General features: G+C 39.2%; 1 protein-coding gene across 1 annotated transcript; it reads left to right on the top strand.

The window, feature by feature from the left end:
* The first annotated feature begins 629 nt into the window (after positions 1–629).
* Positions 630–9,443, top strand: LOC108714943 (lymphatic vessel endothelial hyaluronic acid receptor 1-like). The gene is given in 6 exon segments (XM_041561006.1): positions 630–935; positions 2,445–2,616; positions 2,935–3,077; positions 4,185–4,529; positions 6,502–6,580; positions 7,764–9,443. Coding segments are annotated over 6 exon segments (1,005 nt in total). The 5' UTR covers positions 630–850; the 3' UTR covers positions 7,945–9,443.
* The last annotated feature ends 3,669 nt before the right edge of the window (positions 9,444–13,112 follow it).

Consider the following 13,112-nt stretch of genomic DNA (forward strand, 5'->3'; position numbering starts at 1 on the left):
CTATATTATGGGTGATAGGCTGAAAAAGATCGAAAAAATTTTTGGGGCTCCCCTCCTTCCCCCCTACATTTCCTAACTCATGGCAACTTAACTATACAGTGGGCACATGTGCAGGGCAAAAAAAAAAATGTATTTGATGTTTTGAAGGTTTCCCAGGCATTTGTAGTGATTGTACGTATTCCTCCATTGAAATTTGAATTTGGCGCCGTATGCAAATTAACCATCGCTAGCGTAACTTCGCTTCGCTTAGCGAATCAACGCTAGCGCAACTTCGCAGCCTTACGCTACCCCTGAGCGTAACTTCGGATTTTAGTGAATTTGCGGATCGCTGGCGAAACTACGCCTGGCGAAGTGCGGCGAAGTTACGCCTGGCGCAACTACGAATCTTAGTGAATTTGCCCCTATGTCTTTACCAATGACATCTAGTATCTCAGCTCTACCTGCCTACAACTATTGTTTTGTGGGGCCCTACTACGTGCAGAGGTCAGGGCAGTCATCCTATTTGAAATTCCTAAAGACCACTCTGACCCACCAATGAGGAAGGAAACAATCCAACCATGATCTGGTTGTGTATAAGTTCCAGAGCTACACAAGCCATTATCTTGTTTCCTAACTTGCTGCTGCCTGAATCTGCATGAGTAGCAATTTTCCAGTCAACCTTCCACCTTCTGAAGCAAAACCCATCGCACTTGTACGTCAGTGACTTCCACCCATTGTCCTTCCATCTACGGGACCAGAGAGAGGAACTTATTTGTGACTTGCCAAACCTTTCAGTTTCAGTTGCTTTCGGAGACACTGGAGGTGGCAGAGGTTCTAATTTTGTATCCAGAATTCTCAACTGAGCAGCAAAATGACTTCCATAACTGGATATACTATTGTGTTGCTATCAATTCTTCTGACACGTTTTGTGGTTCACTGTGTCATTCCTATTAAAGGTATTTCATTTAATTTTAATTAAAAGTATAGCCTACTTATTTAAAAGAAATTAAAACAATACATGTGACATTAATTTGGGGTCATTGGGGAAGAATTTAAAAATCTGCCAAAAAAAGAACACATTTTGTTTTGTCTTTCATTTTAAATAACATTTATTCATTAGAAAAAAACTTCAACTTGAAGTCAATATTTCAATCCATTTAGAAATTAGGGATTTAATATTAAAACATATGATGTTATTTAAGATATTTTATTTTTGAAATGGCAATTGAAAGATAATCTGATTTTAGTTAGAGGGAAGCCATACTTCTCTTACACCAATTAAAGTTTATAATACATCTCTATTGCCGAGAATTTTCTCTAGGTATTAGTAGAACTTTGCCAAGCTAGAGGTTAGTCTAGCTAGAAAATGCAAGGGCTATACAAGTTATTACATTTTTATCACTAAAATAGCTAACATGCAAATGATTAATTTCATAGGCTAAGAATTAGGTCTGAAATAATTGAAATTAGTTCATTATATAAGAACAAACCAGACCTATTAACTAGAAAATTAGATTTATATAGATTCTCTAAGTATTGGTAGGACTTAGCCAAATTTGCTTTAGGAATTTGTAAGAGGGACAAGTCTATATAGAAAATGCAAGGACTATACAAGTTATGACAATATGTTAACCACTACAATAACCAATATCGAAATGATTAATTTGATTGGCTAAGAATTAGGTCTGACATAGTTGAAACTGGTTTACATAAAAACTGGGCTTAACTATCCACCAACCAGACCTATTACAGTAGAACCCACATTTTATGTTTTTTAGGGGACCAGAAAAAAATGGTGTAAAATCCAAAAAAATGTAAAATCAGGTTAATGTATTATGCATAATATATAGGTGGGACCACAAAACTACAATGTAAAATGAGGGGAAACTTAAAATCAGGGGATGTAAAACTGAGGTTCCACTGTAACCAGCCTACAGGAAGGTCAGTTTGGCAGTAAACGTGGGTTTATGCAACCAAAACTTACGTCCAAGCCAGGAATTCAAGAAATAAGCACCTGCTTTGAGGCCACTGGGTGCAACACCCAAGGGGTTGGTGAGCAACAAGCCACTGGTTGGGGATCATTGATCTACAATATGTATGTGTAGTTAGGAATGGTACTCAACCATTTTTAAAATGTGGTATGAGCTATTAAAGTTAATCAGGAAATAGGTTTAACAAATAAATAAACTTTCTAAACCTAAGAAGCTGATTTTATAAATTAAGCACATTCTTTAAAATATACTCTGTAATTTTGCAGTGGAGTAATGAGCACTGGGTTTTGCCAAAGGGAAACAAAACCTTCACCCATGAATAGTGTTCTACGCAAAAATCGATTGATTAAACTGGAAATTATCCAATAAGAAACTAGATCTACATAGAAACCAGAATATGGGCTTTAGAGTGTAGAAACTATATTGAGTTTCAATTTTGTCACAAAATTTAAAGACTGTCTTTCTTTATTACAGACCTTGCACACTCACCGTGCCGATTTGCAGGAGTGCTTCTGGCCGAGTCTTCTGAACACAAGTATAAATTCAACTTCACCACAGCAGAAAGTGTGTGCCGTGTGCTGGGTTTACAGTTAGCTAGCAAGGACCAAGTTGAGAAAGCAAATAAATATGGGTTTGAAACATGCAGGTATGGTTTCAAGGCAATTACATTTACATATAAGTTTAAAATCAATGGAAATTTGTGTTTGTGCATTTGTGATGGAACCCTATGGTACAGTTAATAGGATTACTATTAAAATACTCTCTATATTATATTTCCTCTCAAACTTCATTGGACAGTGCAAGTGACTTTTCCAACAAGCACCTTTAGCCAGGGACATCGTGGTGTGATTGTTCTCTTGTACGGCAGCCCTTTTTGCTTTCTTGGATCGCTACAATGTATGTTAGCAGAAGAATTCTGTGAATCAGTAGAAACCTATTCCTAATATTTGTTTTCTCCCTGCAGCTTTGGATGGGTTTTAGAGCGAATTGTGGTTATTTCACGTATCCAGAGTAATGAGAAATGCGGGCAAAACAAAACAGGACTGGTACCATGGTCTATAGTAAACACTGACCAGAAATTTCATGCTTACTGCTTCAATGCATCTGGTATGTAAACACTGATACAGATTAAGTGAGCTTTAAGGCAGATGGCATTGATTATAGTTGCACCGGAGTGTTCCCAAGTGATCTCCAACTGATAGCACCAAAACCTGCCACATTCATAAAGCAGGACAGGACTATTGTTTACAAAGATAGCTAGAATCTCATCCATAAAGCAGAGCAAGACTGCTGCTTACATACAGTAGTCCAGGGCAGGACTTCTGCTTCCAATGGGGATCAGATAGGATCTGTGCAGCCACTGGGACAGAATGCTCTGTTATACAGATATCTAGAATCTCAGCTGCCATAAAGCAGGACAGGACTGGATTGCTGCTTCCAAAGGGAATCAGATAGGATCTGTGCAGACACTGGGACAGAATGCTCTGTTATACAGATAGCTAGAATCTCAGCTGCCATAAAGCAGGGCAGGACTGATGCTTCCAATAGGGATCAGATAGGATCTGTGCAGCCACTGGGACAGAATGCTCTGTTATACATATAGCTAGAATTTCAGTCAGGGCGGGACTGCTGCTAGCAATGGGGTTTGTAAATGAAGGAGTATCAACCTTTTTAGTCTAACGAAACAGTGAGTACATGATTCATAGCTTATGAACATAATAGAATTAGTTGTGTGATCAAACTGCTAAAGCAGAACAGGTTTTACTGCAGAGCAGGAAGGAAGAAGATTTCAGATAAAAATTTTATTATTATGGAGGGACTTTTGGCCACAGTTGGCAGCGCAAAGGAAACAGAGACAGCAGATAAATTGTGGCTGATAAATTGGTCTCTTGTGGAACAGAAAATGAGTCGCTCTTTGATGGAAAATATTAATGGGAAATATTTGAATTTCCAAAACACAAGTGCAGGTTCAGGCTCTAGAGCAACGCTGTTTCTAAACAGGGGATACAATTTAATTTCATAAAGACACATTTTCTTATTTAGTATAAATAAGAAAGGGAGTAGGGAGTATAAAAGGGAGTAGGGTACTGTTAGGCCCCTCAATAATTATAATCTAACACCACAGTAGAATAACTGTACTATACCCATGGTAATCATTACTGAAAATGCTGTCAAGAGTACCGATTTTTTTAAAATTCATTCTCTCTCTTTCAGATACCTGGAAGAATTCCTGCAAACCGGATCCACTAACGACTTTACTTCCTGATACATCCATGGCACCCTCTAGTACGGCTGAATCTGTGCAGTCCAGTGCTTATGATACAACCACTGAAACTATATCTGTACTGAATAAGATCATGTCGACTCATGGATACGTGAAAACAACCTTGTTTTTGCCACCATTCACTGCAACACAACTCACTGCAACACAACTCACTGCAACACAACTCACTGCAACACAACTCACTGCAACACAACTCACTGCCACATTTATAAATGATCTGTTGGAAAAGTCTACAAACAAAGCAGAGGCAGTCAATGCTAAATAGAGATTTGGAGGTAAAATAAATATATTTTAGATAATATATGATACATATTGTATATTATTTTATATATATATATATATATATATATATATATATATATATATATATATATATATATATATATATATATATACTGTATATTTACACTCAATGTGGTACTTATAGGCCATCCCTTACTCATATTTGTGCCCCCCAATACTTCAGTAGGACTCAGCTCAGCTGGTCCTTCTTGGTTACCATCAGTCCCGCAGTCCTGGATTGTGACTGAAATATCCTGACTTTCTCTTTGACCTCCTGAACTAAACATATACAAAGTTTCTAACTGAATTGGCTTTTGGCAGAGCGCCCAGAATACGTGGCAGGTGCATTTAGATACATTTGTAACAATTTACAGTTAGGTCCATAAATATTTGGACAGTGACAACTTTTTTCTAATTTTGGTTCTGTGCATTACCACAATGAATTTTAAATAAAACAAGAATCATTTCCATGGTGAAGAGAAACCCCTTCACAACAGCCAAACAAGTGAACAACACTCTCCAGGGGGTAGGCATATCGATATCCAAGACTACCATAAAGAGAAGACTGCATGAAAGTAAATACTGAGGGTGCACTGCAAAGTGCAAGCCACTCATAAGCATCAAGAATAGAAAGGCTAGATTGGACATTGCTAAAAAAAAAAAAAAACACATCTAAAAACCAAGCAAAGTTCTGGAAAAACATTCTTTGGACAGATGAATCCAAGATCAACCTCTACCAGAATGATGGCAAGAAAAAAGTATGGCAAAGGGGAACAGCTCATGATCCAAAGCATACCACATCATGTATAAAACATGGCGGAGGCAGTGTGATGGCTTGGGTGTGCATGGCTGCCAGTGGCACTGGGACACTAGTGTTTATCCATGATGTGACACTGGACAGAGGCAGCCAAATGAATTCTGAGCTGTTCAGAGACACTGTCTGCTCAAATCCAACTAAATACAGTCAAAATTATTGGAAGGCGTTTCATAATACAGATGGACAATGACCCAAAACATACAGTCAAAGCAACCCAGGAGTTTATTAAAGCAAAGAAGTGGAATATTCTTGAATGGCGAAGTCAGTCACCTTATCTGAACCCAATTGAGCTGCATTTCACTTGCTGAAGACTAAACTTCTGACAGAAAGGCCCACAAACAAACAGCAACTGAAAGCTGCTGCAGTAAAGGCCTGGCAGAGCATTAAAAAGGAAAAAACCCAGAATCTGGTGATGTCCATGAGTTCAAGACTTCAGGCTGTCATTGCCAGCAAAGAGTTTTCAACCAAGTATCAGAAATTAACATTTTATTTTCAGTTTTTTAATTAGTCAAATTACTTTTGAGCCCCTGAAATGAAGTGATTGTGTTGAAAAAAGACTTTAGTTCCTCACATTTTTATGCAATCTTTTTGTTAAACCCACTAAATTAAAGCTAAAAGTCTGCAGTTCAACTGCATCCGAGTTGTTTCATTTAAAATTCATTGTGATAATGTACAGAACCAAAATTAGAAAAAAGTTGTCTGTCCAAATATTTATGGACCTAACTGTAAGATAAGCAAAGAAACGATTGTGACAATTTAACATAAGCAGGTCTATTGAGGAAACTGTGACTTGCAGTTTAAAGGACAATTCACATTCATTAGCAAAAATGTAATAACACATAAAAACCACAAAAATGTGTTCAAACTTTCATAATCTGCCATAAAATGGGTGTGGTCAAATTTTTTTTCCGCTTTTGTCCTTATTTCTGTTCCCATAATGTTGGCTGTTCTGGGTTTCTGTCCTGAGCTGATTAGTACCATGCTCAGAATGTCAAGACCCAAATTTAAACCAGTTCCATGGAGGTGGGTCTATGTAACAAATGCTATTGTGAGTATATACTACAGGGATGTCCATCATACAGATCCATACAATGTACAATATGTTTCTGGCTGTGTAAAAATTGACATGCTATTCCCTTATCTTCTAGGTTTACCAGCGGCCCTACTAACACTGGTGCTAATATTTTTCATAGCATCTGTGGTGTTGGCAGTTTGCTACATCAAGCAGTGAGTATCGAGGCTAATTGGTTTATTTTCTCTTTGTCGGTCATTAGTAAACACTAATCTAAAGAATATAAATGCAAGTTATACACTAAATGACGTGCGTTGGGAGTTTCCTTAACTGAGAAGGATCTAGGGTTTTTTGTAGATAACAGGTTGTCTAATTCTAAGCAGTGTCATTCTTTGGCCACTAAAGAAAATAAAGTTCTGTCTTGCATAAAAATGGCATAAACTCAAGGTTTGAAAACATAATTTTGGCTCTCTATAGGTCATTGGTAAGGCCTTATCTGGAGTATGCAGTGCAGTTTTGGGCTCCAGACCTTAAGAGGGATATAAATGAGCTGGAGAGAGTGCAGAGACTAAATGTAACCAAACTGGTTAATGGGATGAAAGAGTTAAATTATGAGGATAGGCTGTCAAGGTTGGGGTTGCGGGGCGACATGATTACACTTTACAAGTACATTAGAGGACATTATAGACAAATGGCAGGGGACCCTTTTACCCATAAAGTGGATCACCGTACCAGAGGCCTCCCCTTCAGACTAGAAGAAAAGAACTTTCATTTGAAGCAACGTAGGTGGTTCTTCACATTGAGGACAGTGAGGTTGTGGAATGCACTGCTGGCGGATGATGTGATGGCTGATTCTGTTAATGACTTTAAGAATGGCTTGGATGATTTCTTGGACAGACATAATATCATAGGCTATTGTGAAACTAAATTCTATAGTTAGTATAGATATGTGTATATATAACTTATTTGAGGGAATGGAGGGATGTGTGTATGGATGCTGGTCTTCATTTGGTTGAACTAGATAAACTCGATTTAACAATGTAACTGAAAGCCGGGAAATATAAATCTTGAAACAAGTAACCACCAATCAGCTCTAGCTTTAGACCTGAGCAAATGTTGGCATTGTTATTACATGATTTTGTTCAATACTACAGGGTTGGTATTTGATATGATCCACCAGCATTACAAAGGCCCTTTCCTCTACCTTGTTCAGTTACTCTTTGAAAGTGATTCTGAATTTTGCCTCCAGTCAATACAGTTTTTTAAGGATCTCAGTAATAAAACCCAGCCCAATAAATGTTAAGTAAATGTTAAGTAGGGTTCGGTTTTAAAATAGTAAAAACTAACCAAAGTAACTGTGACCCTAAATAAAACAACAATTACTCTACCCTTCTCCAGGTACAAAGTGACAAAGTGGCTTTTCACAAAGAAGGAGGAAAGGGAATCTGTAGAAACCAAGGAGTTTAAAGAAAACACAAATACAGAGCAAGAAAGTACCAAGGAGGAAGGCAAAATGGCAAACAAAAAATCTGAAGTTCCGCAAGGTTGCACAGGGAATTCCATGGAGGCAGAAGTGTAGCGCCTTCCTCGGTCTGTTTATTATTGGACTAAGAGAAAGGGCAGCTCTGTGCAAGGATATGTAAGCATAATGGCTGGACTTGCTTTGCCTCTGCAACTTTGGGTTATGTGTCTGGGTTACAATTGTGACGTCAGAGTGTTTCGTAAAATTTGCCCATGGAAACCTTTGCAATTGTTGTCCACGATCCAGTGCAAAAATACCCCAAAATAAATGTTTTTTGCCCCAGACTTTTTAAAACAGTCTTTTCAGATTGGAAATTGCATGGGAATAGGAATTGGAACCATGTAGAATATACACTATATGGTCCAAAGTATCTGGATACCTTTGACATCCTCCGTCTGTCGAGTTCCAATACAAGCACAAGAACTATCAGTGGGGAGCGTGAGGTTTTTATGGGCGATCAGAGGCAAATATATTTTCATGTGCAATGCCAAGCATCAGCTGCAGTGGTGTAAAGAGCTCTGCTGTTGGGCTCTGGAGCAGCGAGAATGGATCCCTAGGACTGATAAATGGCATTTCATCTGGCAGATTGATGGAAAACACTACCTGCCGACATGCATAATGCCTCTTGGTGGAGGAGATACAATGGTCCAATTTCCATGGTTTGGGCTCTTGGTTCCAGTGAAACCTTAAGGCTAAAATTACATTCCTGACAATTCTATGCTTCCTACTTTGTGGAACAGATTGGGGAAGGCACTTTCCTGTATTAGCACAATAATGCCTCCATGCCAGGTTTGTACAGAATGGGATGCCAACATGGGAAGAACCTGACTGCACAGAGCCATCAACCCAACTGAACCCGTCAAATAAATTGGAACCCCAACTGTGAAACTGATCAACATCAGTGACCAACCTCCCTAATGCTCTTGCGGCTGAAGCAACTCCCAGCAACAATGTTCCAATATCTAGTGGGATCCTTCCCAGAAGTCTATTATGTAGAAGAACCTGACTGCACAGAGCCATGACCTTAACTCTACAGAACCCCTCTGGGATGAATTGGAACCCCGATTCCCAACATCAGTGCCCAACCTCACTTATGCTCTTGTGGCTGAATGGAAGCAATTTCCAGCAACAAATCACAGCAACAATGTTCCAACATCTATTGGGAACCTTCTCAGAAGAGCAGGGGCAGTTACAGCAGCAAAGGGCCAGGGAGGGACTTGGTTTGGAAATGACCCAGATACTTTTGGCCATATAGCGTATGAACCTAGGACATGAAAATAGTATATGTTGAACTGCAACAAGTGTCCCAGCCATGCATAAATATTAAAATAAGGAATTTCTTTTGGGTCTTAAACTGTAGAACATAAATGTTCTTTTGGAAAACTTATTCCTACAACATTAGCTTATCTCCTATTAGTCTGACTCAGAGGTTAGCACCACTTAGAGGCACAAGAAAAGCCCCCTGATGCAACCACATCCTGCAGTATTAGGCTGGAACTACATGATGTGCGTCCTTCCGATCCGACGCGATGAGAATAAGCGCAGGCGTCACTTTGGATGCGGCGAATCTAATTTAAGTAATACAAATGTTGCATCTACAAACTGATTGCATCTGAGATGACATAACTGTCGGATGCAAGCGTTGCATGTTGCGTCTGTAACCGACAGTCATTTGTTATGCAATCAGTTTGTAAATGCAACATTTGTATTATTTATATTAGATTCGGTGCATTCGACGTGATGCTTGCACTTCCTATCATCGCGTCGGAAGGATGTGCACCAAGTAGTGCCAGCCTTAATCGTTTAGTGATGAGTGACTACACTACTCAGTTGCTGCTGAACTACACATTCCATGGTTTAAGCCTCAGAATAGTTGAATGAAAAAGTGGAAAATGTAATTTAATCAGATGGATCCAAACGGAAGGTCACCCACTACCATTGGACCACGACTGCCAGTATGTCTGTGGCAATCAATACTATTTACAGGGCTGCATGTAATAACGCAAAACAGTGAACATTTACAAAAACAAAAAATGCACAATATTTATCAAAGCGAGATGTGTATGTAAAGGATCGAAATAATTATATTTTTGTCTCAATAATTCTGTTCTTTGCTCTGTTTTATTTATGCTACATTTTTATACTTCAAGGATATAGATATACACAATTTTAAAACAGGCTTCTCTTCTGTTTATTTTATCAAAAACAGCACAGGATGAGAATATAGGGGTATATTTATCAAAGAGTGAAGTTAATAGTGAAGTTCCTCCACTAGAGTGAAATTCCGCCACTCTCCATTGGGATTTTTATAGGCGTATTTATCAAAGGGTGAACTTTCACTTTCACCCATTGATAAATACGCCTTTCAAAATCCCATAGAAATGAATTGAGAGCTGCGGCATTTCACTCTAGTGGCGGAACTTCACTCTTTGATAAATTTACCCCATAGTGTATTCCTTGAGGAGGACTGTCCTTTCATATATTTGTATTTATACATATCCATAGTAGCTGCCATATTGTTTCATTTTGGATGATTAGCTATGCCGATGCACAGGTCTATAAGGGGGCTGGGCAGAGCAGGCTGACAGAGGCGGAAGTCGATCATAGTAAGTTTATGGGTGGGCAGAAAGAAAAGTTCAGCCTAATCCTCCCTGCGGGCAGCAAAGCTCATGCGGATGTTGCCCCGAACCAAACCCATCTGACCTGCAGCTACCATGGGTTTTGGGGCTACCTACAGATCAGTACTGCTCAGCCAGCTATACACCAGCTGAGTGGATAGAGATAGGCACACATTCCCCTACTTACACACACCTTTACATTTTTCTACAAAGCAACTTTTGTAAGAAATTTGTAGATATTTTGTTTTTAGAACCAAAGTTGTAAAAATATTGTGCAATTTTATCTTAACATGGAAAATTAAACGACACAACCTTGATTTTTTTTTAAAAACTTTATACTTTGCTTTTGTGCCTGTGTCATATGACTATTTTCCTCTCTTGTAAAAAACAGCAACCCAGGCTTGCTTGATGGTAGAGATTCTATCTACACACCAAGAGTTAGGAGCCCCTGTGCCACAAGACAAAGCAAGATCATTAAAGATGGCCATACATGGAAGATTAAAGCAGACAATATGGGCTGACCGATTCGGCAGCTTATCTGACCGTGTGGGGGCGTCCAACAGGTCTCTCCAATAGATATCTGGCCAAAAATCGGCCAGATAACGATCGGCAGGTTTGATTTTTCCTGAAATTGAGGATCTTTGATGCAGTCCTATGGTCCTTCGGCTCCCACATCCTTCTTATAATCCGATCCTTTGGCCCTAGGGCTTAACCTATTTCCCTGTCATTGGTGGGCATATGGGGGAAAAATCTGCTCGTTTTGCAACCTCGCCAAACAAGCAAATCTTATCGTGAATGGCCACCCTTACACTTGATTGATGCCTAGAGACCCATCATTCTAAATAAGATATAAGGCTAGTTTATAGAGGGACCCCCATCTATAAAAGTACTAACGCTGCAGCCAGTTAAAGAAAGAATTACTTAGGATGTAACTTTGCAAGACAGGCACTTTACTAATCACAGTTATAAAGATAAAACAAAGACATTACTGAATGTGCGGTGTCCCTTCTTGTGCCCCTCTCCTGTATTACCCACCAACTGGCACTAAACTTGGGAGTCTCTCTCTAAGACAGTCTGCAGTTAGATAGATCTCCTGTGAGGGAAACAGATGAATAGTATTGTTTATTTATGTGCCCACTATAATAATAATACTATAATAATTACTATAATAATTACTATATAATATTCTGCAGCACAGACACAAACAAAATAAATGCAACAAATATAAAACCAAAACATAAGGTAGAGCTCTTAAATTCCCACATTTTGCTGTTGGCATACTTGGAGGGGGTGCATAAAACAAGCCTTGGGGGTGAAGTCTGTTAAGTTTAGGATTTATGGAGTAATCTTTTTTTTGTCTATAGGGAGCAAGATCATATTTTGATATATTGTAACCTTCTTTAAGCAGGGCATAATAAAATTTTAGACTAGGCTTGAAGCCAAAAACATCTTGAGAACTTTACTTTGTCACAATGCATTTCCAATATTCTGTCTGTCTAAAAGGTCAGCTTTCCCTTTAAGCGTGGGTGCTAATAGACGGAGCAGAACTGAGTGGCACAGAAGGAACGGACCGGATGTTAATCTTGCTGGGTATGAGTGGGAACTCTCCCAATCTGTGCTTTTCCCAGCCGGGCGGCATATGTCTGTGTTATGTAATGCAGAACGGCTGGGAGTAAAAATAATGTTTCCTTCCCAGACGCACTGAGACTTTACAGTGGGGGCCTCTCCAGATGCCACCCCACCCTGGAAGCCAATTTCCACCATTTAAGATAATGCAGAATGTCTCCTAAAAATAACTTCTGAAAAAAACTTTAAAAAAGAAAAAAAAGCACCTTAACTGGGCACAGCAAACTGTCTATTTATATATACTGTACCTCTCCTGTGCATTTATCCCTGGTTAGCTGGAAATGGAACAGCAACTATATGAACCCTTAACACAATTCAGCAGGAGTCGGCTCTCCCCTAGCCAGAACTCCAGTTCCCACAGTGCCTTGCATGCCCTGTGATTAAAGGAACGGCAACACCAAAAAAAATGAAAGGGTTTATATGCAATTAAGCTCTGACAGCTGCAAAGTTTCATTTTCAGATGATGCAAGTTTATTAAGATTTGCTCAGATCTGAATATGCATATAAGATTTGGATTTAGTATTGGCATGAATCATTTTGTGGGGGATTCAATATTTAGCTAAATCCTAAAATTTGGTGACATGGCTTCTACATTGTATTAATGGTACATGTGGACGGGACCAGCAATGAAGAAAAAAGAAAAGGACAGGCCTTCTGTGACAATAAGCACTCCTAGCCCGTGTTCCCCTGTGGTGGATCTTTCATGTGTTCCACAGCAGGGAAAAGCAAGAAAAAATGCAGCCACTGCTGAACACAGGTGGAAAGAATCTTGATGCATGCTACTTGCCTGCACCTCAGTGAGTATAGAGTAATTGGAAATAATGCACTGCCTTTTTTCCTGTGTTCCACTGTCATGGAACGCAAGAAAGAAACACCAAAGGGGGGCGCTGGCTGGAACACCCATATGTAAAAGCCCATGTATTTACAAATAAGCACTGGAAATGTAACAGGAATTGTTACTGTGCTGACAACGTATTGGCC

This window comes from Xenopus laevis, chromosome 4S (genome assembly GCF_017654675.1).
Source record: "Xenopus laevis strain J_2021 chromosome 4S, Xenopus_laevis_v10.1, whole genome shotgun sequence".
NCBI classification, from domain to species: Eukaryota; Metazoa; Chordata; class Amphibia; order Anura; family Pipidae; genus Xenopus; species Xenopus laevis.